Source organism: Athene cunicularia (genome assembly GCF_003259725.1).
Source record: "Athene cunicularia isolate RWA chromosome 5 unlocalized genomic scaffold, athCun1 chr5_part1, whole genome shotgun sequence".
NCBI lineage: Eukaryota > Metazoa > Chordata > Aves > Strigiformes > Strigidae > Athene > Athene cunicularia.
In genome coordinates, this window is record NW_020799101.1 from 33,516,293 (window position 1) to 33,536,292 (window position 20,000).

Here is a 20,000-nt window from a genome sequence, read left to right on the forward strand (position 1 = left end):
AGAGACAGGTGTGCGAATTTCACCCTATATATAACTTGGAATCTTATTAGATAACAACTCAGTGACACTGCAAATCCAGTATTTCTCAGAATGCTATTTTTGAAGCTGAAACTCACAACATATTTTGATCTCCAAAGAAGTACAATAAAGATCCCCCCTTCAAAATAAAACAAGAAGTCAAAAAAACCCCAAACAAACGCAACCCGAATGCACATGTAATAATTTCCAGGCGGGCTTCCTGTGATTGTATCCGATTATTTAAATTTCGGACTGTCTCTTTAATTTGAGGAGCGGGGAGAGAGGCGACAGATGGCAGACAGAATTGACTTATGTCCTCTATTCTTCTGCAGAAGAAGGGGGAGTGCAGAAAGTTTGATCGAGGCAGAAGCTACAGTATGCAGGCCTGGCTATAACTATCTAATAGGTCTTTTGACGGATAGGTTCGGAATATTTAGGTTTTTTTCTCCCCCAGACAGGCTTTGTAGCAAACCCACGGGCCTGGAGGTTGCCATGGGTGACAAGAGCGCTGACATCCAGTCCCAACTACAAATAAGCACATGACAAATGGGCCTGGAGCCCTCCGACAGCCCTGAACCTTGGTGACCCCCTAAAATACCCAGCCTCCCCATACCCACGCCCAAAAAAAAAAGCATTGCTGAGTATATTTTTTAAAACCGAAAGCTTGCACTTAATTGGAAACACTGCCATGTAACTGAAATGCTTAGGACAGCATGTACAAGTAAAAATAAATCACGCAGCATTGTTATTTAATGCGCTGTGACATCATTTCCTGAAATTAAACAGAGATGACACAGATTCAGACAGTCCCTGCTAAGGTTCAGTTCAAACAATTCACAGATGTTTTCCTCCAGCCAGCAGAAAACAATGCGGGGCTTAAAGCACTCCTCTCCCTCTCCCCCTCTCCCTCTCCCCAGCCTTTTTGCTGCTACAAGGAGGTATGGCAGTTTTATAATACATGATCCCGCAAAAATATTCTTTTTTTAATTTAATTACTCAGGCTGTTGTACTAAATAGATGGATCATTGTGTCACAAAAGCATCAATTTTTCAGAAGAAATAACAGATGTCTATGTAACAATGATTAGATTAACCACTCCCAGACAAAGCTAGCTTTTGAGGCCCACACACCCCATGACCCCGGGTTCCCTCTTCTGTAGGGGGTGGATGTAGAAATGTCAGATCTAATCTCAGATTCCATTTTTAAAACAAACAAAGCCCCACCCCCACCCCATTTCAGCTCTTTTCTTTTAAGATTGTGGTGTTTAAAAGGTATGTGAACGTTCGGTATGTTACTAAATCTTTGGGACTGATTTCGTGGCTGAGGACTAGGAGTACTCAGAGGATGAAACCTTTCGTCCTGGGATTAGAAGTGGCATTTTGAGAAAGATTTCCAGTTTCATTCTGTCCAGGCTGGTGACGCCATAGCGCAAGCAGGCAGGACAAGAGAGGGATGCCGGTGACATTAGGCAGGGCTATGCTACTGCCAGCAGTAACAACAAATGCTAATAGCAGCGGCCAGCTCTTCTGGTGAGGAACCAGAGCGGCTTTGGGGTACAAAGATGCACAGCTCCATCAACCTTGAGGACTATAGGACCACAGGTCATGGGAGTTTAATGTTCAGATACTGGTTTTTTTCTTTAGCACTAGGGTGAAATCATTTAATCTCTCCTCACAAAGTTTACCCAGCTGAAAAATGAGCACAATATTACTTTGCAGGACGTGCTTCCAACTGGGCAGTGTTTGTACAGTCTGAGAGGTCTGTCCTACACCAGCAGGCAACTTATTACCTGGCTGCAAACTCAGCACACAATCAGCCCTGCCTAAAAAGCAGACCTGGAATAAAACTGTACCTTAGGCTGCTCCAACTCTCCTACTACATTGTGCACTGAAGTGGAAATGGCAGCCATGCAAATCCACATGCAGGTCATTTTACAGGAGAATCAGAGGACATTGCCCATCTCCTCAGTGTACCCTGGGAGTGTATAGCACATTACAATGTGGCCAACACAAGCACTAAAATTCACCAGAATGTCTTTACGTTCCTGTATTTTCTTGAATCTCCCGGCCTTCTTGTCACCATTTTAACTGGACAAAGGTCTGTTGTATTCTCAGCTTTTTTAAAATTTTTTTAAAATACAGCAAAACCAGCAATATGAAGAATGTTTCTCCCGGATCAAGACTCTGAGGAAAGCTGTTCTACTGTTTGATATGAAAGTAAGCTGTTCAGTATGGAGCGCAATAGCCAGCTGTGTTCCTAACCCTCCTTTAGGTGTTTTTCCTACAATCACGATATGAGAGGAGATATTTATGAAGGTGGGATGGTTTCAACTGTTCTGAAATCTTGCTCCAAGATTGGCTTTGGTTGACGACATTTATCTCTAGAATCAAATCTAATGAATAAATAAAATAGCTGCCCTGTACAAAAGGCTTGGTAAGCCATTCATCAAAGTATGGTAAAGATACATGATATTTTCAGGTACACCCACATAAATACAGGGCGGGGAAAAGTCTCTTTCAGTAAGACTATTCACATTATTCAGTCTGGCCTCCTGAATATGGGAAGTTAATAAAATTCGTTCAGGTAAGTACAAAAGCTGTGGCTGGTTCATTTTAACACATTCCAGCAGAAGTTACCTAGCCTGACACCAAGGCCGATGAAACCAAAATCCACTCTACAAGAGACTGTGTAAGGAGCAAGACTTTCAGACAGATTGTGTAAATCAAGCTAAAATGATACAGTTCAAACAAACGTTAAGAGATAGAACTTCAGCTAGCTCAACTCCACTGACTTCAGGAGAGCCATCTGAAATACCATCAACTTGGAATCTGGCACTATCATAAAAAAGGTTTAGTTTGCAGGCTACCATTGGTATATCTGGTACTTTCAGTTAAGATATACATCTTCTTACAGACTGTAACAATGGAAACACCCCAAATAGAATTTTAACAAAGGGCATCACTCCACGTAAGTGTCAAAGAATAAATGCATCTCTGTTCTACCAGCTCTGTAAAGGAAAGAGAAAAAATGTTGATTGAAGCAGAAGTGTAGTCCTTGATAAACTGTGCTGCAGAAAGGGATGAACTACCAGAGGTACAAGTCCATAGAATTGTATAATTACTTCCTTTATAACTTTGCTCTCTTTTGATTATGTACGTACATTTTAAAGGTCCTCCATCCTTCAAAAGGGCACAGGAGGAGGGGGGGCCAGCTCTGTATAGCTGCTGGTAAGAAATCCTAATCTCAACACTGGTGTAAACGAGAGGTGTCTATACATTTGAGCACTTCCTGTTTTCACTTCGTGATCAAATATGTTCTTTGCAGGGCAAATAGGGGAGCACTTGAGGGAGGAAAGCAGAGATGTCTGAGAGGCTAATTGAGTGTACTAAAGACTCCTTGGCATAGAGGAAAAGGAGTCTTCCAAAGCTATGAATAAACTCTCGGCTTGGGTCAGATTTCTTGCTGTTTCTTTTCTTTAACCACCTTTGAACTCAAATAAAAACAGCCTCAATGTCAGGTTTACCTTTCTGATGTCGTAATCTTTATGTACTATTGAAAAGCTTATACTACCAGACTAGGATTTCCTCTACTTTCTTAAACACTGGATATTATCCAGAAAAAGCATACACATTTCCAACCAATTCATCCTCAGATCTTTCATCTTCCGGTACTGTTGTAATTCCAAATGTAAGACAGAGCTCAGTAAGTGAACAAGAACATGACAGAAGCTCCTACTCCTTGCATCTAATTTTCATGCATGTGTGTCCTATTTCAAATATAATTAAAGTTACTGCAAAATGGAAGCTGCGATAGGGGTTAGAAATTGTTTTGAAAGACACAGCCTATCACATACATTTATTCTACATCAGAGTTCAAGAGCCTATCTCTTCAAAAAAGCCACTTAGTTAATTCTGGTTTTAAAATCAGCTACCTTAGGACTTTGCAAACTGATTGAATAAAGGAAAAAAAATAGCATTTTATTTAAAATAATAAGTACATACAATTAGTCAGAACTGAGTTACTCTCTTTTAATTTGACAGTCTAAACGAATTTCAAGTTTAATCCATGCCATAAGAGAGGGCCTGCCACTGCCTCTCCTTCCAGGGAAACCAGAGGTTAATGATTTTTGTCATATTGAGACTAACAGCTAACAATTGTTACAGTTGGCCTTTAGTATTTTATTTGTCCTTTTGAGGTATTCAGAATAGGTGACAATGGCTTGCAGTTGAGAACATATGTAGAGAGACCCCTGTGGCTTATGGAAAAGTTGCTCCATGCTGGTTGGGTGTTTGAAAAAAAAATACAACCAGAGCTCTTTTATGTTCCTCTCCTTAATGAATGCATGAATGTCAAAATGTACCAATGGCCCATTCAGGGGGCAAAGCCTAAGCAGCTCCTTCTTTAAGAACACATCCTGAGATGTAAAATACATTTGCTTAACAAATTAAAATAATGAGATAATTCAATTAGTTTCTTTTTTTTTAAAAAAAAAAAAAGAGAAAGAAAAAAGGGTACATCAGGGGATTATTGTAATACAAGAACAGGTCATACAGCACAAAAGAGGAACAAACCAATTTGAAATAAGGTTAGAGTAGTAATGAAGGAATGTACATTGAACCATGGACCGCCATTGTGAAGATATTTACTTGAAACAATAAAATTGTACATCACAGATTCCCCCGTTCTGGCTCAGCCAGCGTTGCACTTTGAATGGACAAGCTAATTTGAGAAAAAGTGCGAGATCTTTAAAAGAAAGGAGTTCTCTTCCTTCCCTGCATGTGTTTATGGCAAGAACCTTTCTGAATTTACATTGCACTGGTCAGGGGTCTCCATTATCAGTTTGCAGGTCTGAGAATTACAGCACAGTAAATCTTTCAACACCTGCAAACTCATTAAAGCTTGGACGGTAAAAGGTTTGGGGCTTTTTTGTGTTCATTTAATTTGATTTTTGCAAGGCCATCCTCACCAGTGATGGCAAATTTCCTCAATTCATGCAGGATGGAGAGGGTCAGGAGAGAGAGAGGATAGAAACAAGGGAAAGGGATTTCAAAAAGCCAGGAGGACTTTCCTCAAGAGAAGCAAGAGGCAGTTGACTGTTTAATAAGCATGTGTCAAATGCTTTCAAGGAGCACGTGAGAAAGGAAGGCAGGGAGAAAAAAACCCAAGATATCACAAATTTCATAAGAGGAAATGGAGTTAACACAGAGACATGTACAAAACAAACTGGTTTATTTATGGCCCTGCTCTTTGCTGTCTGCCTGTACTACTCCTCTAAAGATACCCTACAGCTAAATGAAAAACCCTCCACTCACACTCACTCGACTTCCAAATTAAAAACATTTTACAGGTTAGTAAATCTCCAGCTGAGGTGATGTAGCAAAGAACAGCTGTGAAGTAATTTTGATAATGATGAGAATAATAAGCACATGGCAAGGTTCAGGGCTTTGCTGTTGCAGCTTCAGTGCTCCTGAATAGATAAAAGTGATTAAATACTCCTGATTATCCCTGACCAATATGTAATGGATTTACAGCCCTTTCAATTAGTCAGTATTTGCTTAGGACTCATTATTTTGTCTTTGGTTAAGTAATCAGCCCAGAGACTCATGTTCTGTCTAATTCCTCTGAGCCAAGTGGGTACAGGGCACCTGACCTTTGAAATGGCCATAGCTGGAAGGCAGGAATAACCACTACTCCAGCAGAGACACTGGCTATTCCAGCTAATCCTGACCCCACAGGCCAGATCAATGCACCTTAGTTTGCTACTAATGTCCTTACATCAAAATGATGGTTTAGAAATGTGGATCTATTGCTCCCCCCCTTTAGCTGTGCTGCTAGCAGAGCAGTTCGATAGTCCTATCATAAATAAATCGGGTACCTTGTCCTGAAATCATTATACTGTAACCAACACCAGCTACCGTGGAAATTTATAAAACTTTGGTAGAAGGAGAGGCAGTTAATAACAGTTAGCATTTTAAGCCTTATAAAGTGAGAAACAATTTTACAGTGAGAGGAAGAGGAAAATCAATTGATAATTTTACCAGTTTCCATTATTTCCCACATGAAGTAAACTACAAAGAGTGTTACTAGGTTTTCTGTGGAACCATGTTTTGATGCCTAAGTGAAGCTATAATAGTCAACAGAACACCAACACATAAAACCGACTGCAATCAGGAGGATAAAGATAGCCATGGAAAGCATTGCTTTTTCACATATTTAATCTCTCTCCCCGAAATGTGAATATGGCTAGCTTTTAACATAATGGACTTGAAGAGAATCTAAAAAGGTGCTTATTCTCTCTGTTATGCAACTGAAGAATTAGGGAACCTGTAAGCCTTCTGTATTTCTCACAAAAAGTAACAATGACAAGTTTGCAAGCTGCTGCTTTGACTCCTCTACCATCCACAGTGTATGTCAGCACACACAGACTGGGGCTCTCTCTTCCACCACATACATCTGAAGTTTGTGTAAACAGAGGCCAGCAATAAAGAATCCAGAAGGCAGAGCTTTATAGATGCTAAAGCAAGAAACCCCTTTTTTTTGTCCTTAGGAACATTTTGAATAGTTCAAAGCAAAAAAAAATATGTTATTTTATATGTAGGTGTTGTTCCACGCTACGGCTTTGTACTCTCTTTCTCTCTGTATAGGCATGTATGTGTGTGTATATATATATATATATATATATACACATATACATATATATAGGTTTCTTTTCAGATTTGTCATGATTCCAAGAGCCAAGAAAAAGAAAACAACAAACTAGAACAACAACAACAACAAAAAAAAGTAGCATAATTGACTCCTAATAATGGTCCAAAAATTATGGGGACAATTGATTTCTAATAACTATGAATAAACCTCATTAAGCACATGAATAGAAATCTATTTTCGTTTTGGGCACCACTTACTGTGAGATGCTGGAAAAGCCACGCTCTCATGATATTTGTTGCTACTTTGGGGAAAATGCCTCTTTTCTTCTGACGCTTTTTGTCCTTGTCTGGGTCATCATCATCCCCTGTACCAGGTGAGGCTACACTGTTGTCTAAACCATCTCCTACAACAAAGAGAAAAACAGGAAAGAGGAGACATTTAATGAACAAAATATAGAAGCCAGAAAGTATCATTAATTACGAAGACACTACCACAGTTTTATTTTGATTTGCTAGATCGGGCACATACAGTTTCTCATTATATATGAGTGCTGATACAACTATGTAAAAATTAGAAACCATGTCTCTCCAAATACTAATTTTGCGTTTCACACATGCATATATCATTAATTCAATTATAACTGTGTGCTTGACATAGTGCAATAGCTCTTTGTCAATTACAGGATTCAATGTGGGAAAACCTGCCACAAGAAAAACCCATTCACTGTAAATGCATCCCTACAACCATTCTGAATACGTACTATAAGTAATCAAGTTAAATGTTCTGTAGTCTATATATTTGAGGCCCTCTGCAGAGGTGGCAGTAACCATGTCACCGTTCAGTGCACATAACACACTGTCAGATGAGCCCCTCCCCGTAACCATCACCTCCCAACACACATACATACGCACGCACAAACACGTACACCTAGTATGACCCTGGATATAGCATTTGCATGACATGAAAACTTCTACATCTCTGCATCACTGATTATTATCATTAAAAAAAAAGATGCACATCAAGGTAGAGCTCTCACTTAATCAGAACTTTCCATCAACATCTTTCTCTTCTGTGCTTTTCCCTGGCATTAATTGTGCATTAGCAAAAATCATTTACTTTTAACAGTCATAGTTATTTTTTCTTGCCCTCCAGCAAAAATGCCTTGAAAGCCTGCCTGGAGGGCATCTAAATTATGTATCTGAAAAACTCTTCTGGCAAGGCATTGCAGGACCCCTACTTTCTTAAAATTCATACGAGCACGTCTTCCTGTTTTTGGGAAGGCATCAATCAAGAGCAGCAATATATGCCATATTCCTACATTAATATTTGAACTAATAACTTTAAAAAAAGGAAAGAAACAAGATCCGACTTGTGGCATAATCAAATGCAAAATAAATGAAGAATACTGGGACAGCACTGAGACTTTATAGATTGCTGTGTTTTCCTTACACATCATTAGCCCGGAGCCACACGAAAGAGGAAAACAGAGAAGTGGAGAGTTTATGCTCCCTGCTGGTGTTTAAGAAGCCGAGGTCCTGGAAGGACATCTGGGAATTGTGCTGAGACGGTGGTTTTTGTAATTTAAGAATAGACATTCATTAGCAGTAAATGCCATAAATCCCATGCTAAGTAAAAACCTTGTCCAAGAAAGCCTAAAACAATAAACTCTGTGCTCAATGTAGCCTGAGCTAGACGCTCCATAGCTTCCTGAGGAATGCTATAGATTCACGAGCTAATTCCTATAGCCTTGTCTAGCTCTGTAGTGCTACTAAACGAAATACGTTGCTGCAACATACAGTCCATTTGCTTCAAAACTTGCATTTCAGCTCCATCTTCCCTCCTGTGCCAGATCACCCTTCTTCCACTGCCTCCCCTCTGAAAAACCAACCCTTTTGGACCAGAGAGACAGAAAAAGCCACAGCAAAGAGCTGGCAGATTAATTTTATTGACATTTCCATTTTCACTGCAATGTGATACCCTCCATCACATGGAAGAGATGACCCTCACTATTTACAGACTGACAGGCCACTTCATTACAACCACCCTGCCCCAAGGCAGAGCAGCTCCCTTCCATCTGCCCAAACACCAGAGCAAGACCCTGAAGTCGCTGCTCTCTTTCTCATGCCTTTTTTTTTTTTTTTTTGTTTGTTTCTGTTAACGATAGAGAAAAGAGAGTTGAATCACAGCAAACTAATCTAAGAGATTATGGAAACCCTAAACACTGCAACCAACTGTTCACTTTTGCAAGATGTTGGTTATTTAGAAAGTGCTCCTTTCCGTTGCTCTCTCCCCCCATATATTCCACCCTACCCCTCTCTCTCTCTCTCTCTCAAACCAACACACACACACACACACACACACACACACACACTTTCCACTATGCCAAGGAACTGCTGCAAGGCAAATTCTCACAAACACTAATGGCTTCTGACTGCTCCTTGGCAACCCCAGCATTTTAACCTGGGTGGATATGCTCTCCAAAATACAGACACTGGAGCTATCTCATCAGCTGTTCATGTGACACAGATGGAGAGTGGCTATTAGGAGCCAGGCAATGGGCCTTGGGGATCTGAGGTGCTGTACTGTAGCCTCAGGCAATTTTGAAAAGCAGTACCCGGAGATGGGGGGGGAAAAAATCCCTACTGAAAGTGCAAGTTTGAAGTCAGTCAGTCTGTTTGTCTATCTGTCGTGTGGATAAAGATATCTTTGTCTCTTTATGTAAAAGCTATGTGTGTATGCACAGGGTGCGTGGAGCTGTAAAACTTCCACTCTGCACCATCCTTTCGCACCACAGAAGCACCGGTTCACTCTCTGTATGGACATATTCCTGTTTGTCTGCATATACATACTCTCTGGTTTGTGAGCATCCTCAGAAGGAGTCACCTAGATGCTAAATCAGTGTTTAGACCTTTTGGAGAAGCTGTTAATATCCTGGTTTTAAAAAGCTAATAGCAGCCCAGGAGAGGAAAGTTCAGCTGAAGCTCCCATTGCCCTCCCACCTTAATCAGCAGTCGAAACGGTAAGAGACAGTGCTTCTCTAACCTGTACTGTAACCTCATGAAAGGAAATGCAAGTATCATACCTCCAAACGACCTCGGAAGATGAATACAGCAAGATTTGTTGCTCCTGGTGAACTACAGGCCCAATCCTGTTAAGCTGTATTGTCATATTTTTAATAGGACTACAACTGCTTACATTAGTGGATACTGTTTCTAGTGGCAAGAAATCATAGAAGTAGCCCATAACTGACTTTTAAAAGTGGAATGGAAATGGATATGGAGGGCCTGATCCTAGTTTGCTGTATCCAAATAAACATGAGTTACTTGAAATGAAGAAAAAGAAAATATCAAAAGTGAAATAAAATTAAAAGATGAAAGTCTGTGGCAGACTGGATTAACTGTATTTTTAACTGTTGTATGAAGGAATCAAAAATTAAATAATTTAAACCACCATTACAAGTGATTCTGCTTATGAGAACTGTTCATATCCTGATTTGTAAGAAGAGTCAAGTCCTAACTTGTATGGAAATTGCAACTATATAAGCATAGTTATCCAGATTTTCTAGTGGGGAAATCAAATCTAGAATTTGGCCCACTGACTCTCACACAGCAGCAAAAAATATGAAGGATGACTTTCTCCTTCTTTGCACACTGTTCACTTATTTAATGTTGTGCAAAGAGTACCACTGATTGCAAAATCCTATCACTGTTCTAGGAAAGTGGATAATTCTTAAGTGGCACTCTCTTTGTGGAGGTGTCAGTGACTACGCAAGATTCAAGCCAGTACCAAATCAGGCATATTACCAAGCTTGTTTAAGATTATATCAATGTTATATAATAGTCTCAATAACCCTTATAAAAGATGGAGAGAGTTTACAAGAAACTTTACAGTGACCCACACGGGGTTCCTTAGAGTTCTCTTCTAGGGGAAGGGTTGGTGGAGGAGGCTGAAGATGCAAGTCTTCTTTACACAGTGGGAAGTTAGGCTTCCACACCAGCTCTGTGTGCAGACACTCTCAACGTGTGCTGAGTGCTTCTTCCCACAAGATAAATTTTTTTGCACTGAGAGCAAAGGAGACTAGCTCTTATTTAAAAAATACTGAGCTTCCATTGCACCAAAATTTCAAACTTAACTTGCTGCAAACTGATTTCCCTGGACAGGCTAGCTTGCTGACCTCAATGTTCACACAGCTAAGGACTCCTCGGGAAACAGATTCCAGTCCTACAGAAGGCCTGTCCAACCTTATTGTATTGATTAATTCCTCTTTGACAGTCCTCCTTCACACTATCAGTATTATTTCAGCCCTAGTCCTTGTTTCTGTTCCTCACAGAGTGAAGACCCAGCAAGAGATGAAGTGAGTGCTGTTTAGAAGTTGCTCATCTAGTCTTTTCACCATTTGTGAACAGGATGAATAACAAATTTCCCAATCTACACAAAATGGTAACTGAAAATCATAACAAATGGAGCACTAAGAAAAGTGATTTCTGGAAAAATACATTTCAAGACCCAGTGTTTGAGTTTCTTCACTATCAGAAGTCCCTTACAGCTTTATGGTTTGCATGCTAAAGAAAAAGAGAGAAGAGCAAGGATATGTAAGGAAGGGGGAAGGCAAGACACTTCACCATTTTTCTAAAAATAGTGCAAGCAATATGAAAACCAAGTTAAAGGATTCTGAAAAGGAAAGCTGCAGTGCACTATGCTGATCTTAAGTAAACTACTCTACAATCTTTCAGTCCAGTATTTTGATGGAGTAGAATACATAGATATAAATGTAAAACAAAAAGAAGAATCTTAATGCAATTTATATTCACAATGTGCAATTATTTGTACTTATAATGTGTCTATCTGGACACATAAGTATTGTAAACCATTATTAATAAGGATGTTCAACTTAGTAATATGATCCACATCACCACCAGAGAAAAGTCTTAAAAATTTGGTTAATTACCTCTGCTGAAAAGCTGGAAAGAGAAGTGTTTGAATATGTTTTGAAGATAAGACAGTCTGTGCTGTAGGGAGGACTAATAGAGAGGGAAGGTCAGCTCCAGAATCAAAGACCCTTCAGGAGAACTCCTTATCTCCATTCTACCCTGTTAAAATCATCAGGCTTTTAGCCTTACGGCTTCAGCAGATCACAGCTCTTTGAATGAAGTGCTGGCTGTGGGGTTTTTTTTCTCCTCCTCTTAATGATCACTGTTCATGAAAGTTGACTTAGTCTTCTCACACCACAGAGGCAATACTTATGTACTGCATCTTATTGCACAGGGAAACTGAGTTTGAATAGGCTAAGGGGGGAAAACCTGAGACTTTGAAGCCCACAAACAGTTCAAGTGGGCATCCCAGCTTAGCGCTGTGCCATCATCATCACCGCTCTGTCAATACGTGTGCTGCTTTTGCTGAATTACTTGACTGCAGGAGGAAAGGTGTCATCAGGAGCTGTTCAGGCTTAACACAGGAATCCTAGGTTACCCTGCGTGCTCAGCCAGCACTTGCCCCATCCTGGAGTGGGATACCCTCAAGTGAGCTGCTGTAATCAGCCCCCTGTGTTCCCTCCTCTTTCGTGTTTCTGAGACATCAGACACATGTCTCATGGTGCTAGGTCATATGTTTCAGTGAGCATCTTTGAGAGAAAGAAAGGTTGGACACTGGTACACTAGAAGGAACATGATGACTTCAGGCATACAGCACTACCATCTCTCTTACTACAGAAGATGTTATTCTTTTGCCCTTCTAAGCAGCAGGGAGGAGATGAAGAGCTGGCCTTCTCTCTGCTGTTCTTTTGGAAGATCTTTTGCTTTCCAGAATATAACCCAGCAATTCTACTAGGCTGTTACTGTAAAGATGACATGCACAAATTTCACACAATTTGGGCATTAGTAACTACTGCAAATTCAAGTAGGAAGAAAAGGAAGAGAACTTAAACCACTATCAGATCTCACCTACAAAGCTATTCTACTTGGACTAATCACATTTTAGCATAGTTTGTCAGTCAAGAGCAAGTCCCTGTTGCCATCTGGCAGTATGTGCTAAAGGCTTAAAGAGTAGCATGATATCTGGTATCTAAAGTGTATTTACAAGAGACAGAATAAAAACTGTTCTTTTTCTATTTCTGGATAGGCACCCTTCTATAATCACTGATTTATTTTGTTTTCAAAAAGCATTTACAAATATTTTATTATTTATTCAAAGGTAGAAATGACATTCCAGCTATGTTATTTTATAGCCATGCATGCTACAAAATCAGAGATTCAAATCTTTTAAAATTATTTGCAGAATGGTAATGTTTCATATTTGCCCTTTTATTATTTTTCTGCCCCAAAATAAGGAAAAAGACTAGCTTTTTTTTGCACCCTTAATTGTCTGTGTTTAAATCTTGTGTTTATTTGTGAAGTGAATCAAGAATTCTTAGATATTATATTCAAAAGCCAACAACATATTTTTCTAGCTTTTAAAAGAGAAAACTAATAAACACCGGTTTAAATTTTCAGCTCTTTGATACAGCCACTAGGTTTGTGGTTTGTTCATTATAATCCAGCATTTTTTCACATCAGGTGAAAAAAAAGTGTTCCAATGCAGACAAGGGGAACAGTAAAGCAACCTGCTAATTACTGATCTCTCTTACGTTCCTGCTGTGCTAAACTGTCCAGACATGTTGAAGTGAAATTTTTCTGCGATTTTCAAGTGACTAGTTCATGGCCCACTGCCGTGGAGCGCAGGAGCAGGGATGAAATGCTTTAGTTTACATGCAACATTTACTAACTGTGTGGGTTTTCCGACATTAAAGAGGGGACAGTGACCCATGCCACCTTTTTCACACTCAAAAGAGCACTGAAAAAACAGTCTTCATAGGCTTACCTCAGGCTTCCCTGGCCCTTAACACCCTCCCCCCAGGGTAGGAGCAGAAAGAGAAAAAAGAAGGGATTTTATGCTCCTTTCTCTTCAACTTTTCAGGCGGTATAAGCAGCATTTAGCAAATTCAGCCTCCAAATGGCTCCAAATGCTCTGAGCTGCAGGGGCTCATCCTTTGTTAGCCTCCCTCTATTTACACAGGATTTACGCAGGCTCTCCACTGAAGAGACCACATGTTTCTGACAGAAAGCACTTCCATTCACACTGCATCAGGCAACAGGATTGTAACCACTGCAGCTTCACGCTGACCTGAGATTAGGGATTTCAGCAACATTGAGATGGTAACAATCTGCTAACTAACGAAAATTATCCATGGAGAACTCTGCTTCTTATTCCAGTTAAAACTACCGTAGCCAGATAGATTAGGTTACTTAAAATGACAATTAAAAACTAGCTACTGTCAGGAATACACATGTCCAATCTGCAAATAACATACACACACAGAAACATATCAGCAGGAAAAAAAAAAAAAAATCAGACTGCAGCTTGGATTAAAACAATTTCACCCACTGGCTGAAGACATAAAGTGTAAAAACAGACAGATGGACACATATGTAAATGTGGCTGCATTTGTTTCTCTGGAGCTGGCAAGTTAGTAATAACAGTATATTTTAATAATTTATTTTCCATGGTATTTTCATACTGGTTAACTGGGCAGCAGCAACATCCATGCAGAACTTCAGGAGCAGAACTCCTCCAATCTAATTGCTATTGGGGCAAACAAATTGAACTAAGTGACCTCTCTTGGCTCTACCTACAAGGACTCAGTCCTGGAACTCGGTATCAGTCTGGGGATTTTTTAAATTTAGTATTTTTTTAAAAAACTCAGTTTGGCCAGTCAGGATTTCTGCACTGAGATTTTTTCCAGATTTAGTATTTGTGTCAGGGTTTTTCAAAATGGATTACACACGCACAAGCACAACAAACGTTGCTAGTTGGAGCCTGCGGTTTTTTGCTCAATAGCCTTTCATGGGGCAAAAGAAAATTAGGTGGGAACACAGGGCCAGAAAGGACCACACAGATCCAGTTTTTGATGAGTTTTATTTTGATGTTTTAATCTGGCAAATTATTTTGCTTGTGCAGCACCGGACAAAACAATTTACTTCTGTAATAGTAACACATACGTGCATCCGATAAGCATGTGAAAAGTACACGGTATATTCTGAAGTTCTCCATAGTATATCATAATAAAGCTCTTCTGGGCACTCAATGATTCATTTTTAGTGATCTCTCAAATGCCCTTATCTACAGTTAACACTCAGATTTTATTAAGGAAGAAAGCAGGGACAAATGTCCACTTAAGTCCCAGCTCTCAAATTCAACTCTGCTTGCACTGCAGTACCTAAAGCTAAAGCTTTTTTAATGTTCTATTCACCTCCCCTGTGTGGCATTTCTGCTAACACGGAGTTCACAATCTTTCAGCCCCAAACACAGAAGGCTGCTATCTTCAAGTCATCCAAGGAATGTGCCAGATACTATCATCTCCCCTGCAATACAAAGAACCAGAAAGAGGCAGAGACCAAAAGGAGACCATACTGATCAGGTTACTAAAGTCCAGAAAGTCTTTCCCAGAATGCTAAACGTTAATCTTTGAACCAGCAAATGTTATAATTAAGATCCTTGTAGTTGGAGGAAATGCTAGCTTGAGAAGTCAAAGGTACAGCCATTTGAAGTTGTACTTTTTTGCACCTTTATCCTAATCTTGCACCCCTCATGCTGGCATAACCACCACCAAGCACTTTGTTCTATTCAAGCAAAATTATCATTAGCGTCTGTGGCAGTTTGCCTGAGTAAGGAGCGTAAGACCAGATCCTTGTCTTGTTCAACAGAACTGCAAGCACTGCACAATTCCAGAGGATATATACTCATTAAAACTTGTGGTTTATGCTGATTTATGATGCTCTTCTGCTTAAAAGTGAAACTCACTTTGTGCCTCACCCGGAAAGTGTTCAGTGCACTTGTCTCTACACAGTTTTAACTTCAATTCCCCCCTTCCCCATCGCAGCACAAGCTGGAAAGTTTACTCCCAGGTTTTGGCACCTAGGCTGAAGGAAAGCATTATTAAATTCAGTTTAAGTATTTTGTCTGCTTCTGTAATTACTTTGCAGCATGAATGTAAATAGCTGTTACTCTGTTTAAATTTTTCATCCTACTAAATGCTGTCACACAAAATGTCCTTGTGCTGCAGTCTAAATGGAGTTCTTTTTAAATCGCTTTTGTATATATTTTTAGAGAAATATTTTTAGCATTCTGGTAGTAATTCTGTTAAGAATACCAGCTGCAGACTTTGGCTACAGCTGAGACAACAACAAGTCATTAAAGAAATCAGGAGACAAAAACTTTTTTTTTTTTTTCCCCTCTAAAGCACATCATCTTTAAGACACCATTTTCTTTTTTATAGGTCTCTATCCCTGTTGGAGTAAGTGGGATAGTGTTTTTAGTTTTCTCAATCAACTGTACTAAAGTTAATATATATTAAAAAATATATTTTATTTTACATACCATTTCTTATTTTCTATCCTGTTATTTTTGTTATTAGAGTAATATCAAATGTGGGCAAAATAGCCAAGTTCAATTAAAATTCTACCTGCTGTTGAAGTTAATTACTTAAGTTCAATAGTATCTCATCAATATTTAACCTTTAACATTTTGCAGTTGTTTATATATAGCAGAGTGTGAAGAACTTAAAGTAGATGATGGCTAACATCCTGTATTAAATCATTAATGTAGTTTCTTTAAGAATAAAAATGGCACTTTTTTTGAAAAGGAAAATAGCCATCAGAGCATCTCAATTTTCCTTACAGTTGTTACACACCTATAAACTGTGAGATATTTTAATGTCTTGCAGTTCCCCCTAGACAACATGCTGTTGGACACAACTGCTTGTTCAGGAGACATCCCTTAAAATGATGCCCACTAATACAGCAAGAGTCCAATTACTGTCTACCCTTTTCAGGGTTATACAAATACACATTCATAGGATTTTTTTTTGTAATTCGCCAAAAAAAAGTTAGGACTAGAAATGTAAGAAACATCTATTCCTGAGAGATACTAACTTAAAAGCATCAGTTATTAAAAAGGATGTTAGGCCACAAGTCCAAAATGCACATTAGTCTGAGATGTAAAAAAAAAAAATAAAATATAGAGGATGGCTGAATGCTTAAAAAAAACCCATGTTTTAATAGAAAATAGAAAAGTGTCAAAATGTACCATAAAATCTTTTCCAGGTGATAAAATGTACACAAATGTGTATGTTACATAAAACACAAATAAGTGTACTATCTTGATATACATTCACAAATAGCTGAGCAGCATCAGAAAAGATGCTTGCTGTGAATGCATAGTCCAGAAAAAAAAACCAAAACAAAACAAAACCAACCAAAAAATGAAACAACTTCAAACTTGGCAAATCTTACATACCATAAGAGCTCCAACACCTATGCACAGTAGGTTGGATTAACCCGCTGGCTGCTGCGGACATATATATGCACCTCCTCCTAAAGTGTTCATTTGGCTGGCAGTCTGGAAAATGCCAGAATGTGAAGGGTTACGTGGGAACACTGACAGTCTGCTCCTGTAGGTTTAAGTTAAAGCCCGTACTTTAAATATAGTGTGCTAGGTATTTGGAAACATAACTAATACTGTTTAGAAGTGGTATGCTCTTTGGTGCTCTCAACAAAGGGCTTGATCCGGTGCTCGCTCCCACTGGTGAATCACGTTCCAGATGACAACTACATGCTTTGGATCTGCCTGTATTTACTTCCAGGGTAACATTTTTAGCAGTCTTTTCCTCCAAGAAGCCTTGTAAAGGTAAAGTGTAAACCATCTATACCTCATCTGCTATATATATTGGATGCTTAAAAGCAGTTACTGGAAAGGCCTGAAACGTTTTGTCTTTCAAATTCAGCAGACAGTTTATAAGAGCAAGCATTTAAGAGCCGAAGCCCCTAGTTAGTCCCTGCTAGTTTCTTAAGAGTCTGGCATCGGCCACAAGGGAAGACACAGTTAAGAATCTCTAAATGTCTCAAACTGGAAGAAGCAGCAAACATACAGACATGTGAATTATGGTCAGAAAATTTCAACTTGTTGACAAAAACCAAAAATATTTTTATGATATCAGAAAGGCTGAGAAGCAACTTATATTCTCCCATCATATAGTTTTACCAAATTGTTTCAGGATATAATTAAAAAATGAAAAGGAAGGCCAGGCCATGGATGATTCCTCTCTCTGCACCCAAACTATCCCATAAGATGCTTTGGACCTGCTTTAAATGATCAAAAGAACTGACAGAGCAACACATAATTTCATAGAAACATGGGGAAAAGCTTTAGACAAAAGCTTTGATGAATGGATTTAAAAAATAAGGAAGCATAAAAATAGCAAAACCACAGGGTACTGACTTGTTATAATGCTATTTGCTTAAAAGTTCACAGCATAAAACTAAAAAGCACAGACACACACACACACACACACACCCCCACACACACACCCCCCGCTCTGTCACGTGATACTTTGTTTTTCCATTCATAAGCCTGTAATTTCATTTCAAGTCTTTCATTGTAGCAGAAAGTGTTGCAGAAGACAAATATGCAGTGCCTACAAAGTCTTCCCAGACTTTTGTATCCCTGAGCTCTTCCTAGGGAAGGAGCTCACAAGTTGGGCTCCAGAGAACTTCCATCACCCTGCTCTCCCCTTCAGAGGAGATACGGTTGGCTATAGGCAGGAACCCCAAGCGAAAAACCTGGCATGTTATGAGACTTCTCTTCATTCAGATGGGTAAAACTGAGCTTCCCCATGGACAGGCTGTTCACCTAGCCAGTTAGAGAACTGACGTGTATGCCATAAGATCAAATCTAAGCCCCACCAATCAAGTAGCAGTCTGGGCTAAACATGCTGATGCAGCAAATTTCCGGATCTTGATCACACTAGGCAGGGGAGTCATTCTTCTCAGTGATAAAGTCACTGAATGCACTCTTGAGGAGATAAAAAATTAAGAACTGGCTGACTTTGCACCATTTGAGTGAGGTATTCACTGCTGACCCAGAACAACAGAACTGTCACCAGCTAGGAATCACCGTAGACATGGTCATCTCTGACTCCTTACTGCAAGGCTGTTCACAGGAATTGTTTCTCAGCTGGTTAGTGGCATCAATCTGGAAACTACAGTGTTTAAATGCATTACGCATTGGAAGAAGCTTCTCACAGTCCCTCTATCTTTCTCCTTCTCCCGTTCTCTTAAAAACTCTGTGAAATGTTACCAATGAGAGGGCTCAGTAGTCAAAAAAAGGCAAATAGGATTCCAGCAATTAAGATTTGTCTCAAGGACATTAACACTCTTTGCAGTTTTATAGTTAAGATATTTTTACCTGTGTTTTACTATGTCAGCTTTTAAAACTTACCACAGATTTATGCAGCAGCTAAGAACTGAGATGCTAATAGTGTTGGAGCATTATCTAACACACAATATTCTCTTCCCTTTTCTGTTATTGGTTCAGAAAGTGACCTTCAGCAAACTTGAGGGATGAGGATTTTCAAAAGTGCTCAAATGAGCAAGAAACAGAGCTTTCAATTAAAATTGCTTTAAAAGTAATACATATTTCTTTTGATAGTAATCCCTCTTAGATAAGTGAATACTATATATTATTACTTTTAAAAGACAAACATATCAGTGCACTCCTTTGCTCTTTTGAGCATTACTGTTTTTTTTCAAGTCTGAGTATGGTTAATTTTTTTACCAATTCTTCTTCATCTCTAAATGCATATATTAAAGAGAACATGATTACTGTACATCCTGAAATACTCTGTTAGAAGACAGGTTCTTGGACGTAAGTACTTGTGATCAAAAAATATGCACAAGGACATCTTATTTCTTTTCTCCTTCAGCTAAATAACAGTATTTCCATTTAGGTTACTAGGAGAAAAAGCAAGTCAGTGCTGCAATTTTGGTAAAGAGATCACACAGGATTTTGTGTCAGTGGCTGGACAAAATGGTGAAATATAAACAGTATTGTCATCCAGTCTATATCCATCTCAGGTTCCTGTGGCATACATGAGAATTTGTTCTGAAAGACTGAGAGAAAAACTAAGATTTGGCATTTCCCATGTCTACCTCCCATAAACTCAATGACAAAACACTCTCTGGACCTCACTCTTCACCCGCCGCAGCCGCATGCATGACATACACAGTGAGCCAGCTTTCCCACGGAGAAGTGCTCTGGTGGACCAGGACCTGACCATGCTGCTGGTCTCTCCACAGCAAGGACACTTACATGAGTACCAGTCCTGCATATTTGGCTGGAGATAACCTCTCTTTGGCTCTTCAAGTGCAGGAAGTAATTCTCACATGGAGTGCAGGTCTAGGGCCATTTTTCCGAAATAAGAAACACCAGTGTTCTTAATTGATTTACAAAGCACTAATGAGGCC

The 20,000-nt window shown here is 39.3% G+C and overlaps 1 protein-coding gene across 1 annotated transcript in view; it reads right to left on the reverse strand.

Moving 5' to 3' along the window:
* Nucleotides 1–20,000, reverse strand: part of MEIS2 (Meis homeobox 2) — a 167,118-nt gene that overhangs the window by 112,636 nt on the left and 34,482 nt on the right. Inside the window, exon 4 of the mRNA XM_026849304.1 lies at nt 6,924–7,069. Within this exon, the coding sequence (XP_026705105.1) occupies nt 6,924–7,069 (146 nt within the window). The remainder of the gene's footprint in view (nt 1–6,923; nt 7,070–20,000) is intronic.